Source organism: Choloepus didactylus, chromosome 5, assembly GCF_015220235.1.
Source record: "Choloepus didactylus isolate mChoDid1 chromosome 5, mChoDid1.pri, whole genome shotgun sequence".
NCBI classification, from domain to species: Eukaryota; Metazoa; Chordata; class Mammalia; order Pilosa; family Megalonychidae; genus Choloepus; species Choloepus didactylus.
The window spans coordinates 103903344-103920129 of record NC_051311.1 but is presented as its reverse complement, the minus strand read 5'-3'; the positions used below and the strand labels follow the sequence as shown (position 1 = coordinate 103920129).

Here is a 16786-nt window from a genome sequence, read left to right as displayed (position 1 = left end):
AATAGAGGAACTATGAGAAATGGGGAGAACAAATTATTGGATAAAGTAGAGAAAGAAACACAGGATTGTGAACAAAAGGGTCATGGGGAAGAAGAACCTCCTAAAGAATTAAAAAAATCTAGGAGAAGGATAGGTAGGTGAAAAACATAATAGATACATTGTAAGAAGGTCTTGAGAAAATAGAATTGAGGGAGCTAGGATATGGATATACATCTCAGCATATATATACAGATGGCTAGATAACCAGAAAGTCTGATTATCAATATAGACCAAAAAATAAATATTCCTTAATGGAAGTTATAAACCTAAAATGATGTTAGATTCAGAGTACATTTTTAGTCAATATTTGCTGACTGACAGAAACACATGCAATAGATTTTCTATTTGATGACAAAATTGAAAACTTTTGAAAAGTACACATTATGAATATAAACATTTATTAGCAATAAATTCATGGAAATTAACTGAAAGGAATTTTTAATTTAGAGTCATTTTGTACACTGTTTAATATGCTGTAAGATTAAAAAAACTGAGATTAGCTAAAACATTGGTCAGCTTTTCATCTTTAATATCTTATAATAAAATTATCAATTTAATGAAGAAATAATTTCAGAAAATGATTAAAATATTTAACAAAAAGGATCAAAAGCATTAGAAATTTTTTTTAAATAAAATTAGGTACAACTTCTGAAAAAAAGGTATTTAAAGAACCAAGCATAATATAAAGTAGTAATTCTGAATCAGAGCATATTGTTCTAGTTGAATCTTGCTTTATGAATTCCAGAAAGTTGTATGTACATCAAATTTTGTTACATCAAAAATATGTAAATACACTGGGAAAAACTTACTGTTTATATGGTAAATTATCTTTACATTTAAGATAAAGTTGTTGGCAAACCTGGATCTTTGTATATGTTTTGCTTGAGGTAGGGTAGAAGAGATTTCAGAAGAAGTTAATGTTATTTTGGATGGCAGTTGGGCTCAAAGAAAATAAGGCAACTAGCCTGACAATAGCGTTGATGAAGTCCCTACCACTAGAAAAGCACTGTACTACTTGCTATGCAGACAAACAAATAAAAACATACAACTCCAGTCACATTGACCTCTGGGTCAGCAGAACTTCTACGGATAATATAATGTACAATTTCCATGAAGGTAGGATATAATATTTTATTAACTCATCTTTACCATTTAGCACATTGTTTCACATATGGTAGGCACTCAGTAAATTTTGTGGGATAAAGACTGACAGAATTGAAGCCCAAATTTATGGAAAAACACCCCAACAAGTGTAAGTTCAAATAACTAAAACAAATTTTAAAAGCATGCAAAATAAGAGTAAAGTTCTATTTTGGAACCAAAAGCCTTTATATAATTTTATACGTAGTCCACACTTTCTGCTCATTTGTTTTTTCATTCATTAACTCAACAAATTTATTAAGCACTTACTATGTGTCAGACCATGTTTCTAGGTGCTGTGAACAAAACAGTGTAAAATTTGAGTAAAGGCTTTTAAAAAAGTGACAAAATGTATCCTATTGTACAGCTAACTTATAGGAAGAGAGTTCCAGGGAGAGGTAATGGTAAGTGCAAATACTCTGTGTTTAAAGAACAGAAAGAAGGTTGGTGAGATTAGAATGGAATTAATGTGAGAAAGAGTGGTGGGAGATGGAATCAGAGATGAGAGAGTGGGCCTGATCATGGAATGACTTAAAGGCCTTGGAAAGGACTTTGGAATTTACTCTGGGTGAAAGGGAAAGTCATTAAATAGTGACATGATTTGACTTGACTCACTCTGAAGGATGGACCCCAGAAAGGATGGGGTCAGGGGCTAAGGGCAGAGCGGAAAGACCAGTTATGATGTCGTAATATTTGGGTGACAGATGTTGGGGAGGTAGCAAAAGAAGTGTGAAATGATATTGTATGTGCTCATTGTCTTTATTATTTATCCACATGGCTTTTTTTCTCTATTACTGTTGAAAGTAAGGACATCTTTCTATGTATTACAGCAGTGTTCAGAGAAATTGCTCAAACATTCATAGATAAATGTATCTTCAAACCTGAGTGTTGAAGAAGGCCAAGGAGGGGCAATAAGGGATTGTGAAGGAGGTATTTTTAATAACATGTAACAGTTGTTGAGTGTATTTCAGGGATTGTACCAAGCCTTTTAAATACACAAATCACTTTTAAGCCTTGCAACAATGCCATGAGGTAGACACCATTATTATTTCCTGCTCCCCAAGGAGATAACTGAGGGACAGAAAAGTTAAGTAACCTGTTCAATTTACACAGCAAAAACAGCAGAGATGGCACTAAGTTTTTCTGACCCTAGAGCCCAAACTGTTAAATAAAGTCAGGTGCTGAAGATGAAACTTCTTGTAAATTAATTTAGTTTGAGGATTTACACGTGGAAGACATAGAGGGAAAAAAATGAGCAAATCATCTGAGAGGGACAATGAGTTAGGTTAAAATGGAGTGAATGTGTTGGAGACAGAGGAGATAGTATAGAGAAGTGAGGTGGATGAAGATCGTCTGAGAGAGACAATATGTAGCAGTCCTTAAAAGCCAAGAGGAAAATCTCAGATATGATATAGGTGATGGCAGGTAGCCATTGTAGGTTTTCTAAGATCGAGTTGTAAGATGAAAACAGTGTTTCAAGGTTATAAAAAAGGCAGTGTAGTCGAGTGTACTATAGTAATGTACTGTAGTGTAGGGTAGAAGCTAAGAATGTGGTTATGAGAGCCTGACTGCTTGGTTTCTAGTCCTAGCTCAGCTGCTCCCAACTGAATCACTTTGAGCAACTAACCTAAACCTCAGTTTTTCCCTCTGTATAATGGAAGTAATAATACCCACTTCCTAGAGCTATTGTGTGGGATTAAATGAATTATTCTCTTTGAAGTGCTTAGAACAAATCCTGGCACATAGTTAGTACTTCATAAATGTTACTTGTTATTATTATCCTACGCATATGTATAGGAGAGACTGTGGCATGGAAGTAAGTCTTCAGTGTTGTGAGAATATAGGCAAGTTGGTGAGAGAACTATAAGAAAGTGCAGAGTTGTGGAGAAGCACACTTCAAAAAGGAGAAAAAAATTGCTTGAATGAAGGTGTGGGAGTGCAGACTTGGAAGGGGGCTGTTTGAGTTACACTGCAAATGAATGAAGCTCAGGGAGGAACTGCTAAATTATTAGGTATGACGATGCCAGGAGTAGTTGAGTGGTGATCATTCACGGAACACAGGTGTCAAAGCCTTAAAGAAGTCAAGGACTATGGGCTGGAAGTAGCAATAGCCAGTACTGGCCTCTCTTTTAGGTTCTCTCTCTCTCTCTCTCTCTCTCTCTCTCTCTCTCTCTATATATATATATATATATATATATATATATATATATATATATTCATGTGAGTGGAGCAAAGAAACAATAAAATATACTAAAAACACTGGGCTATTCCAATCCTTTCCTTAAGCTGTGTGTGTCCTCAGTAGAAGTAGTATAATCAGCACAATATAATATAACAGAGAGCATAGGTATGAGTAAGATTAAAAATGCATGTGAATGAGATGATGAAAGCTTAGACATTTGTCCCACGTGGACTCTAAGGATGGTGTTAAGCCCTCTGGCAGTGAACCAATTCAGTACACTCATATCCAATGAGAACATGTTAGAAAGTCTAATTAACAATTTGTAAAGAACAAAAAATACCTGGTTGCATGGGTAAGGAAAAATAACCCAAGGCAAGGAAAATTTGTAGTAAAGGATGGAAAGAAAATAATGGCTATGGAATATGGAGTTATTTAAAGAAAGTAGGGAAATACCCTCACACTATGCCTATAAAAGAAATAAGAGGGTTTTCTTCCAAACTTCAGTGCGCTGATAGGCAACATACGTAAGTCAGAGCATGCAGATGGAAGGTTACAAAAACAATTATTTCCCTTATAAGTACTACAAGCTCTGACGTCAGTTAGCACTGCTTTATGAATTTGAATCGTGAAGACTGAACTTTTGGTCAATTTGAAGAGAATGAGAGAACAAGAAAAAATAGAAAATGATAGAATAAATATGGAAAGAAATTACAATTAAAATAATATGCTAAAATAGGCTATGCTTACTTTAATAATGGTAATGAAAATATAAGGAGTTTTGAAATGCTTTGGGGAAAACATGGGCATCTGATGGCTATAACTTAAAAATATTATACCCCCTCTTTTTTTTTTTTTAACATTTCTACCCTGAAATGCCTGTCTAAAGGGAGATAACTGTTGTATTACAATATATGCATGCAAAAACCTTCCTTTTTATTTCCTACAATATATCGTTAAAATAAAGGACGAAAGGATATATTTCGGAAACTGTCAAACATAGAGAAGAAACAGACTCAGAGAAAAAATTTCACCCGGTCTCTTTTTAAAGGTGCTGCTAAGAAGGGAAGTTTACACAATGGGCGAGGTCGTTGGGGGTTGGGGGTGTTAGGGGATGGGTAAAGCGGGTGTTATTTTATTAGCGATTGGATGCGAAGCCAGAGAAAGTTTTCCTTAACTACTCGAAGTCCAAGGAACCAACTGTGTATCTATATATATACACTTCTATGGATATGGAGGTGTAGAGACATGTCTTCTATAAATGTCTGTGTCCCCAGTGATCTCAATAAAAGCCCGATGAGAGGTAAGAGAAGCTAGGGTATTCCCCTTGGGATTTCAACCTGTTTCGCAATTTCTCGTGTAATGGACATTTAGTCATGTCCGGGCCTAGAACAATCCTGCGTGTGCAGGCTGATTGGCTGGGCAGCGCAGCGAGCGCCAAGGTGTGGGCGCACCCCCACCTCACTCCCTTTGCTACGGGAAGCCAGGGAGCGTTAGAGCAGCGGCGTTTCGAGGCTCAGAGCAGTTGGGACCGCAATTTGTATCCGCCTGATCTTTGCACTAAAATCCAAGTCTCTTCTTCCAAAATCCACGACTGGGTGGACGTTCCGAGGAAAAGCTCGAGGTAGGGGTGTGCGAGGTTGGGGAAGAGATGGGGACAGTTCCCAGAAAGAGTCGGGACACTCCAATTTCTTGAGCTTGCTCCCCATGGGGAGAAGGACTTCAGTGAGAAAGATTCTTCTCTCCAAGTCCATAGGGTCCAAACATTTTAGGCGACGGCCACGCTCATTTGGATCGCGATCTCTAGAATGCGCAAAGCGAGCGCGGCGCAAGAACCCGGTTTCCCAGCGCCGCGGGCTAGAGGACTGAGGGAGCATCCTCTGGCAGCCAGAGGCAGTGGCAGCAACAGCGAGCAAAGTCTAAGACACAACGCTGCTCTCAAACGCTGCCCACTGGGGGAGGTTGCAGGGTGCGGGCGAAGGAAGCCCCCGAGGGGGACCAACGCAGCCCGAGCAGCTGCAGCCTCTCGGAGAGCGCACGGCTGCGGCTTCCAGCTCGCGCGGGTTCCGCGGGGGGATAAAGGTCACCCTCAACTCAACTCCGGGGTCTTCTGGATCAAGCATTTGGGTAATCGGCTGTGGTTTCTCCCCAGTGCGCCATGGATCTTGAAGAGGGCCGAAATGGAAGAGAAGGGAAGAAAAACTGCCAAGTGGACAAAAAAAGGTAACCAGTTCGTTTCACTTTCCTAGTTTACGTGGCATGAAATAAATGAAGGCTTATTATTATTTTAATCTTAAGAAAAGAAAGCCAGACTTGGAAGCGGTTGCCTTGCTGAGAGCAGAAGTTACAGGGCTGAATTGAGCACAGCGTATGCATCTTCCCTCAGCCTTGGTGACGTTCTTCCTCTGCGTTCACCCTCCAGACAGGCCAATGCTCACATCCTTTTTTGTGTTTTATAACTTTCTGCTTCGCACGCGATGCTGAGGCCCACGTGCCTGAGCCATCTGCTGCTGTGCTCTGCTAGGTCTGGGTCACTGAAGAGGTTGTCCAGTTTCTTGCTTCTGGTCAACAGTCACAAGTACCATGTCTGGTAAACAGCATGCTTGTGGCATGGCGGATTGGACAGAAGATCAAAACTACATTTAGGTATAATTTTTTAAAAAGGGGGGCAATTAATATCAGACCTTTGTAGAAGAAAACCTGAAAAGGGAAGCCTGGGAACGAAATAGTCAGGAGCGAGTATCCAGCAGGGGCAGATCAATAAAGCTAACATGGTGTGAAATTATCTTGGGATTGTAATGTAGCCGAATGGGAAAAATATTTCTCTTAAGCAAATTTTGATCACAGTGGTCTGTCTATAGAGGACATTTTAAACTTCACTTAATAGCTGCATTGTTAGTAGTAAATTGTAAGATGAAACAAAATGGTAGATATATCAGTATTACTGGAAACGAAGTTTTTCCTTGTATGAGAAAAGATATACAAACATGGTAATAAAATACATTTTAAAAAAAGTAATGCTAAATTTTAAATAGGAAACGTCAATATGAATCACGATTTTTTAATAGTTCCATTTCTGTCCACTGAAAGGGACATTAGCAATGAGTGTTCTTAGTCCCTGGATCTTGGTTTCTAAATACCATTCCTCAGTAAAAGAATCAGGACCACATAGAAAAATGGCCTCTAGAAGAGTGCTGCCCAGGAGAAATACAATGCAAGCCACATTTGTAATTTTATGTTTCCTAGTAGCAATATTAAAAAAAGTAAAAAGAGATAGGTGAAACTAATTGTTGAATTTTTATGGAATCCAATATATCTAAAACATTATTTCAACATGTAACCAAAATGAAAATTATTGAGATATTTTACATTCCCTTTTTCATACTAAGTCTTCAAATTCAGTGTGCATTTTACACTTACTGCATGTCTCAATTTGAACCAGCCATATTTTAGTGCTCAAAAGTCACACGTGTCTAGTGACTACTGTTTTGGACAGCATAGCCCTGGACCTAACTTTCAATTGATAGGAAACATAGGGAGATGGAGGGAGAAGTTAAAAGATATGAGGAAACACACAAATCTAAGATGTGTGATATTTTATAAGACAGTTGTTCTGGTCCATTCAAAATAGTCAATGTAAAAAAAAAATTATTGGGACTTCTAGAACAAAAGAGACTACAGAGACATCACCACCACGTGTGATGTGTGAACTTTGTATCAGAGTTCAAAGAGGAAAAAAAACCCTATAAAAACATTCTTAGAAATATTTGGACAGGATATTAGGTAATATTGAATTGCTGTTAATTTTCTTAGGTGTGATAAGAAAATGAAGTGACGTAATGTTTGCAACAAAATAATAACAGTGATAAGAATTTATAGTTGTTAATGTAGATAAAGAAAATACAGCCAGAATATTAATAATTGTTGAACCTAGATGAATTATATATGCATTAATTACACTATCCTTTCAATATTTCTGATTATTGAAAGAGAATATTTCAGTATTTCTTCAAAAACATTTCAATTTCAAAAATTCAAAAATATTTCAGAATTTTCATATAAACAGATAAGAGTCCATAGAATAGAAGGTAGCTCATCACCTTTTTTGTATTTAACTTTTAAAAACTTGGCAGCTTAAAGAACTACCAAATAGTGACAAATAGGGTTATTCAAAGTAAGACATATTGAGGTTACATGGGGAGAAGTGGTAAAGACAATTATAAGAGCCTGCACATATATTATTATTATTACTCATTCTTATCATGTCTTGCAGACTTTTTTTCACACTAGAAATTATTCTTTATTTACATGGTTCTTATTAAACTATGCTCATCATTGATTTTAATCTATTCTTAATAAAGCTATACTAATCTAATATTGGGAAGAATCATGTGGGTTTAATAATAGGTGTAATTCTGGGATAACAGCACCATTTGGAATATCTGTATTTGTAAAGATTCTTCATTAAAGTGGTGTTTGATGAGCCACTTGCCCTTCCCAGTAGGCACTGTGATGCACGCTGATGGGGATAAGTGAACGACCTGGTAGGGGTGAGTGAGAGTCTAGACTCTGCGGAAGTGCAATTCCATGCAATGCTGTATCACTGAAGCCTGAAGATAGTGTGGTGGTCAGGGGATGGCTTTTGCCGTCGGGCTCATGTTTAAATCTTGGTTTTGTTCTAGTTGTGTGACCTTGGACAAGTTAGTTAACTTTTCTCATTTGCAGTGTTCTCATTTATAAAAGAAGTTGAAAAATTTGTCCTACTCATAGAGTTGTTAGTGAAGATTAAATGACATCATGTGTAGGAAGTGCTTACTTAGCCAGTGCCTGGAACATTTTAAGTTCTTCTAAGTAGCAGCAGTTTTAGAGAAATACAAACAAATAAGTGAAAAGCTTAGAGCTAAAACTCAATTATTTATGGCTATTTTTATCTTCTCATCCTGGTTCCTGGGAGACTGAAACCATGCCTTTACTGGGAATAGGGTGGAACTAAATCTGAATAATGTTTGTATATTTTGTGTTTTTAAATCCGTCTAACATTATTCCAAAGCCAAATATGGATAAACTCTGGATTTTTGCTTTAGAAGTCTCCTCACCTCTCTTGACCTTGTTTAAACAAAGACAAAGATGAATTTACTTTTGAACTAAAAAAATCTGTGTAAAAATAATGCGATTCTTCCCTGAGAGAGTGTTTATTTTATGATACAAAAATATAGAAAAGGAGGATGGTTTTTATGGCCAGTTTGCTTTCATGTTCTAGGTGGCAGTAACATACAGTAGAAAACATGGGTTACAGAGTTATTCATTTGAATCTGGCCTCATAATAATAGTTGGCTTTATTCTGTCTGAGGACAGCTTTTGAGAGTTTACAGAACATCCTTTGCAGTCATAGCTTTTCTGGATTGCATTTATTAGCATAATGGTCCATTTTAGCCTCCAAACGTCCTTTCAGAATTAGATTTATTCACAGAGATTGATTTAATTACTTTTCTTCTTAGGTTACTTTAATAGCTGATCTCCAGCACTCTCCATTAATGGAGAGAATGATTAAGGATAATATCTAGGTAGTAGAAAAATAGAATATCTCCTGCTAGAACTACTGAGATGATAATTTAGAGGATTAATTCTGGCGAGCATGAATTATTTCCTAATTAATAAAAACAGGAACATTTTTTAGTATATATTTGTTCTAATTGCAAAAGTTGTGTGTGTGTGTGTGTGTATGTGTGCATTCATCATAGAAAATTAGGAAATACTGAAGGCATAAGGAAGAAAATAAATTGATGGGAATTCCAATACTTTGTGATAACCACATATATAGGTTTCTAATATATATATATAAATATGTTTATATTTAAATTTAATAAATGGGATCATACTATTATTTACTTATTTTTTACTAAATAATAATATTTTCTATTTGTCTTATTTGTCATTAAATATAAACTTTATATTAATTTGGTAATTTAAAAGTTTTGTGTAATTTTTAAAGTTTTTTGTAACTCTATTACTGTTTTTCAGTAAAGAAGATAAGAAGAAAGAAAAGAAACCAACTGTTAGTACATTTGCAATGGTGAGTTTTGAATTTGTTCACTATTCAAAATGCTTTGGAAACTTAAATTCTCCTTACCTAGAAAAGATGTATTTCATGAGGTGTAAATGTTTGCTTGCGGAGTATTTTGATAAAGAGATGGAGAGGCAAAATAAATTGTTTTTTAAGCTTATTTTCAGTGGAATGCTGATCATAGCCTGCCAGGGGGATTGAGCCTCCACAACCACTTCTCCTAGCCTAGAATTTCAGTAGTCTCCTTATTAGTTATGTTGCTGGTGATCTGTTACCTATACAAGCATTTCTCCCAGGGCTGGTCTTAGCCAGCTGGATAGAGGAAACTAGCCACATTAAATGTGGTTCGAAGCGAGGCAGATGGACCCAAGGTTCTCTGTCATCCATAGCTCTGAAATCCCCTGGCAGGTTTGGGGTCAAAGTCCCAGGCACCGATAATACTAGAAGTTAGCAATGTATTATTTATTATTATGACTTATACATGCAATTATTCCTCTGGGCCAAAGAGCTGAAAATGTTGTATTTGAAAATGTTGACATAATTCTTTATTTCATTTTCTGGTTGCATAGTGGTCTTTGTGAGCTTTTCTTAATCACACTGAAACAGGACAGAAATTTTGTAGGTGTTGCCGGTTGATGGTCTTTATCTACCTACATGCTTGCTTCCCTTTTCCTCAGAGTGCAGATTTAGGTGAATTGTTGGGATTAGAAGCTGGGAGACCACTGAATCAATTAGGTCTTGCAGTGCACATTTAATAATTCAGCCATAACACACCAAGAATTTTTTAAGGGTCGGGGCTGCTAGGCTATCTTGCAAAATGGATTTCAGTAATCTAACATAAAAAGTCACAAGCAGGCCAAAACAGTCAGATAATTTTTATACTGAGGACTCAGTGGTTGTCATACAATCTTCTTCATCTTTTTGTGCTTCAGCTGCTCTTGGTACAGTTCCTCCTTTTGTCCTTTTTGTTCAAAAAAATTTTTGGAATTTTTGGGAGATGAGACTATATATATTCCTGTCATTCTCAGAAAGACTACTTATATGACCAAATGATAGTTTTTATTTGTGTGTTTCTGATTTCATTCTTACATTCTTGAATTGAAAGAAGCTTTTATTTTACAGTTTGTTTATTCCGAAGATTTAATTTCAATTCTGTCATTTGAAACTAAAATATTTCTTTCTTTTGTAGTTTAGTTTTTATTATTTGTAGTTCAAATTAGGAAATGATTCTTATATTTAAGAAAATTTAACAGATCTAATACAAAGAGATATTACTATAAATACTGTACAAGCCAAAGAAGAATAAAAACCTAGAGTTTGTGTGTGAGGTAATAATAATACACATATGGCACTGTGTGCCAGGTGTCGCTCTGTGTGCCTATATATATATATACATGAGCTACTTTAATCCTTACACCTCCCTTTGAAGTAGGTACTATTATCATTTCAATTTTACAGATGAAGAAACTGAGGCCAGGTATGTTAACTTGCCCAAGGACACGCAGTGGTGTCAGGATTCAAACCCAGAAAGACCATGTTCTAAGTCACTATATTCAAGGCCTTTTATAGAAATGTTTTACTACTGTTGTGGCTTTTCCTCATGTCTTTTTCCTGAAGAGTTGACATAGAAAACTGTGAATTTGTATATAGAACCTATAAAAACTTAAATGCTATAGATTCAGGAAGTTTTACAGTAAAATGCTGATGTTATTGGTGTTGCCTATTAATAAGTTTCCAGCTAACAAAAAACTATGTCTGTTAACTTATTTCTCCTGAGATTTTTTTAGCCATCTTGAGAAAGTGATTTAAAAAAATGGTATAGATTCAAATTTTTCTCCCACCCTTTATTTATATCAGCCCTTGATTTAACATTTGAAATACTCTATAGAAACACAAAAACAGAATAAAATCCAAAGCAAGTGAGGAAATGGGACAAATAGGAAACGGGCAAGAAAAATAAAAGTTGGGTTGCAATTCCTGCACAAATGCACTCTTTACTTAAAGATTATACATGCTCTTGCCAGAATTGTGCTACAGGTTCAACTCTGCGCTTTCTACATTATATATTTTATTGAAACATTAATTTTTTTCTAAATATATAATAGCTGGCAATGTTAAGTGATTCCTCTGCACCAGCCAATTGTTAAGCACTCCACTTGTATTATTTAATTTAATCCTCACAGTAACCCTATACTGTAGGAATTTGAGTTATCCTCATGTCCCAAATGAAGAACAGTCTCAGAGAAGTTCAATAATGTATTCAAAGTCACAGTCACATAGCTAGTAAGTGGGCAAGCCAAGAATTTTGCACAGATCTGCCTACTCCTAAGCCAGAGCTTTAGCAACTTTTATCATTTATGTCTTCGTCTTGGTTAAACTCTTATCTGCCTGGAATGGAAGTGTTCTTTGTTTTTAAAAAATGTTTATATTAACTTCATTTATCAAAAAAAAAAACAAAAACAAAAACAACAAAACATGTTTCAAACAAAACAAAGCAAAGGAATAAGAAAAACAAATATCCTAAAATAACTCCATTGCTTCCAATATGCTCCTACCATATTCTTTCTTTCAGTGTTCTTTCTTGATGCTGTTGTCTGACCTTCTGACCACCTGGTCATTCCCCAGACATTGATGACTTTGCTACTTGGCACAGTATCTACCTTTCCACCCCTGGTGCTCCTACTATCTTGGGTGACTTTTATGGTTATACAGATGGCCACTCCTTAACCTTCACAGCTGCAATAATCTTTTCTCTCCTTCACTGCAGTCATTCAATCCTGTGCTCTTCTACCTCCAAAGTGACTAATTCAAGCACTAGGCTCTGTGACTGCCCTCTCCTCTCCTTTTCATTTGCTCACTGTTTTGTTCTAGGATTTTCAGTCCACTGACCTATTTCTATCAACTCCTTCCTGTCTTCATTCTCTTTCTTATCCAGATTAGTGTAAGTAATGACCATTATTTTAGTTATTCTCTTGCCCAGAGGATAAACTTCCATTCATCTGTCTTTTGTTACATGCAGCCCAGGCAGAACCCGGCCATCTGCTTTCCTGATGCCTCTACTCTCACATCTGATTGATACTAGAGAAAACCTCACAAAAGAGTGTGCCCTGCACAGAAATCCTACTACCACACTCCTGCTCTTCTCACCGACTAGGCCAAACCTCCACTTCTTTCAAATTTCCCACTCTTCCCATGCCAACCCCTCCGTTCACTCTTGATGGATGGCCTCTCCTATTAGTTCCCAAACAGAATGGAAGCCACCTGACCAGAAATTCCTCAGCTCTTCTCTGTCAAATCTACAAATATACCTGTATCTGGATCAGTTCTCTCTCCTTCACTCCTGTTACAACAGAGGAAGCAAACCCAGTTCTTAAAATTAATCACTCACCATTTCCTCTGTCTTCTCAAGGACCTTACATGATTATTATTATCCTTTCTCTCATCTGTTTCTTCAGTCTCATACTCTCAACTGGATCCTTCCAAATGGCACTTTCACATCAAAGTGTCTTCTACCCATCTTACTATCACCCTCCTTGGAGCCATCACCCTCAAACTCCCTTCACACACAAGAATAAAACAATTTATTGCCTTCTTGCAATGAATTCTCAACCGAATGTAATTTGGCCTCTATTCCCACTACCCCCTGAGTTCAGTGGACATTTTTTTTATTCTACCTTGACCTCTCAACAACACTTGACACAGTTAACTGTATTCTTCCTTCTGTTTGCTTCCCTAGAAGCTGGTTTTCATCCCAGCTTTTTGGCCTTTACTTGTGTCACCTTTGCCTGTGAAGTTCGAGTCCCTCAACCCCTTATCTCAGGAGCTGGTGATTCAAATTGTTTTTTGATCCTCATGGAAAACTCCTTTTTCATTTGAGTTTCATTCTTCATAGTTATACTACCTTTTTCCATTTTCAGTGGCATCTGGTACTAATCTCTAGTTACTCCTGGTACTTCACTGAAGACTTGGATACTTGATTGCTTCTGCTTTACTCACCTACGCTTTTACTAGTCTTCTAGTTATAACCTTATAAATGACCTATTCAGCATCCTAGCCTCAATGTTCTTTGACTGCTCCCTTCCCAACAACCCTAACCTGTGCTCTACTTTAGTATTACACTTGTGGACATAGACCCTGGGTTTACAGTCTGGGTGGACTCCATTTATGAAGTCCTACCCTCAAATATAGCAGTCTCTGACCACAACTGATTCTTTCTGGCTTTGCCACTCTTTAGTATTCGTCTTTTTTGACCTTGCATATCAGTTTCTTATTGCTGCTGTAACAAGTTACCACAAGCCTTGTGACTTAAAACAACACAGATTTACTCATAGTTGTGAAGTTCAGAAGTCTAATATCAAGATGTCTGCAGGGCTGGGCTCCTTCTGGAGCCTTCGGGGGAGAATTTGTTTCCTTTCCTTTTTCAGCGTGTAGAGGCTATCTGCATTCATTGGGTCCTGCCCCCTTCCTTTATCACCCCAACCTCTTGCTTTCATCATCACATCTCCTACTACTGCCTGTGACCCTCTTGCCTCCCTCTTATAAAGACCTTGTGATTACAGTGGGCCTACCCACATAATCCAGGATAATCTTCCCATCTCAAGATCCTTGACTTGGTCACATCTGCAGAGTCCCTTTTACCATGTCAGGTAGCATGTTCAAACGTCCCAGGGATTAGGACATGAATATCTTTGTGGGGAGGGCACTAATTCTGCCTACCTCACCTCATTAAAACTTTACTCTCTCAACTGCTCTTTTTCTAGTCTCCTTCCTCCATTCTTTTTCTTCTAAAAATTATTCTCCTCATAGCAGTTACATCAAATCACTTCCATCCCTTCCTTAAAACCTTCCAATGCCTTCACTTTACACTTAAATGGGAAGTTTAGAATAAAAATTCAAACTCCCTCCTATTGCTTGAAAAAGCCCTACATAATCTGACTTCTGTCTCATCTTTGACTTCACTGCAGATAAATCCCCCCCCCCCCCGATGTTGCCACAGTGGCCATTCTATTTGGTCCTTGTGACACGCCAAACTTATTTTCACCCCAGGATTTGTGCATTTGTGCTTTCTTCTTCATGGATACTCCATACCCAAATCTTCACTTAACTTGCTGTAGCCCTCCTGCCACTGAGGTCTCAGTTCAGATGTTACCTTCTTAGAGAACTTCCCTGCCTGTGGCTATGGCACATTGCCCTGTGCCACATTTCTCCTGAATATTATCACTCTCTCATTTCTTGTTTATACATTTCTGTGTCTTTTATCTGAGTGTAAGCTCATGAGGGCAGGTGGTTTTGTATCTTTTGTTCACTGCTGTACCCCAAGTGCTTAGAATATCCCTGGAACTTTAAAAGATGTTGAATGAATGTTGAATGTGTCTAATTCCTTCTTTAACTGTTTACACTAGTTAACAGTTTATGAAGGTGGGTAGCTTCTCTTATTTGCTGTTATTGCCAATACCTAGTACCGAGCACTTTAGACCCTTATTAGGTGCTTAAATGTTTTTTGAATGTTGAATGAATTAATGAATCAATGAGTTCCCTGACTTCTCTCTTCAACCCAAACACCAAGGTAAGATCATGTTTGCCTTCTCTCCTGCTGAATGTTACTTGAACTACTCTCTTGCCTGCACCCTCTATTTCTTGACCCTGGAAAGACAAACTCTTGGCTTTCAGCACTGATCAGCTTTCCTTTTATGGTTCTAGTTCACTCCCTCTCTCTTTCCTCCCAAGATCTAACAAAACATTTTTCCTCCCTTGCTTCCTCCCTCCCTCCCTCCCTTCCTTTCTTCCTTCCTTCCTTCCTTTTGTAATTGATTTATACCTCATCTTACATGTTACCTGGTGTGTTACAAAAAGTTTCTTTTTGTCCACCTGCTCCTCGACTGTAAATACCTCAACTTCAGATGGTTTCTATGGTGTGTGAATATATCTGAATACAATTGCATTTTTTTAAAAAAAGTCTTTTTCATTTCAAAATTTCTGAAATCAACAGTAGGACCTGAATTGTACTATATGCTTGATAAAAGTTTCTTGTATTTAGCCTCATAAAAACTATGTGAGGTTTGCTATGTCTATGAATATTTTCCTCATTTTACAAGTGTAGAAACTGAGGCTCAAAGATATTAAGAGATTTTTCCTCCCAGATATCCTTCCTAATAAGTAACAGGGCTAGGATGTTTGACTGATGTTTTTACTCTATGCAGTATTATGTAACCACCTTCCTGAAATCTTCTTCTCACCCCTTTCTCTCCAGAAATCAGTCTTGCTTCATGTCACAAAGAAATCTAAGGTCTGGCCTCTCAATTTTCTGTCCTTATTCCTGGAAACTTGTAGGTCCCTGCACTCACTCTTTCCCTCCAACCTGAGATGAAGAGACACAACTTTACCTGTAAAGAACAATCCTCTCTTTACCAAGTTTTAATTAATTTATTTTTATTATCAACGTTTTTAAACATGTAGAAAGGTGGAAAGAGTAGTATAATTCACACTCACTTATGCATTATCTGTATCTAATAATTGTTAACATTTTGCCATATAGATTTTAGCTGAAATAAGAGCTCATGATGTTTCATACTTAAATGTCTCAGTTTATATGGCTCAAAGATTTTCCTATAGAACATAATGCTAATACTATATCATACAAAATGAACAATAATTCCTTAATATTGTCAAATGCTCTATTCATACTCATATTTTCCCAATTATCTAAAAAAAATGTCTTGTACATTTATTTGTTCAAAAGAGGATCCAATCAAGGGCAATATTTAGATATATTTTCTGAATCTCTCTGAATCTGAAAGTTTCTTCCTCCTTTTAAACTGACATAACTGACATTGACATGTTGAAAAGACTATGCTATTTGTCCTACAGAATTTCTCACTTTCTAGACTATTTTAATTGCTTCCTTGTGTCATTATTTAACTTGTTCCTCTATGCCTAGCACTTATTATGGGCTAAAGGTTAGGTTTAAAGGTTTTGTTACGTTCAGGTTAAACATTCTTGATAAGAAAATTCCTTAAAGGATGCCATGTACTTTATATTTCATCGTATCAAGAAACATCCAATGTCGGAGTAGCCCAGTTATTTATTATGCTGAGTTTGATCACTTGGTTATGGAGGTCACAGGTTGATTCCTCCATTATAGAGGTTTACCCTCCTCTCTCCTTTGTAACTAGGAAGGATTCTTAGGGCATTATGGGACTATCTTCTTTCACCAAATAGTTACAGCATCCGCTGATGTTCCTTCACCTCAGGTTCTTAAAATAATTGCTTCCTTTATTCTCTAGGACATTGCTGCAACAGTTATCTACTTCCTTCCTGTATTTTCGCTAATTGTCTCTGGCTCATTTACCTATAAAAATGCCTAT

At 36.9% G+C, this 16786-nt stretch overlaps 1 protein-coding gene across 2 annotated transcripts in view; it reads left to right on the top strand.

The window, feature by feature from the left end:
* ABCB1 (ATP binding cassette subfamily B member 1) overlaps positions 1 to 16786 on the top strand; it is a 242492-nt gene that overhangs the window by 126192 nt on the left and 99514 nt on the right. Inside the window, exons 1-3 of one of the 2 annotated variants that reach the window (XM_037836574.1) lie at positions 4845 to 4982; positions 5511 to 5581; positions 9380 to 9431. In XM_037836574.1, coding sequence (XP_037692502.1) covers positions 5517 to 5581; positions 9380 to 9431 — 117 coding nt within the window. In that variant the 5' untranslated portion in view covers positions 4845 to 4982; positions 5511 to 5516. Of the gene's footprint in view, positions 1 to 4844; positions 4983 to 5510; positions 5582 to 9379; positions 9432 to 16786 lie in introns of those variants that run through there. The other variant, XM_037836575.1, reaches the window with a different exon arrangement.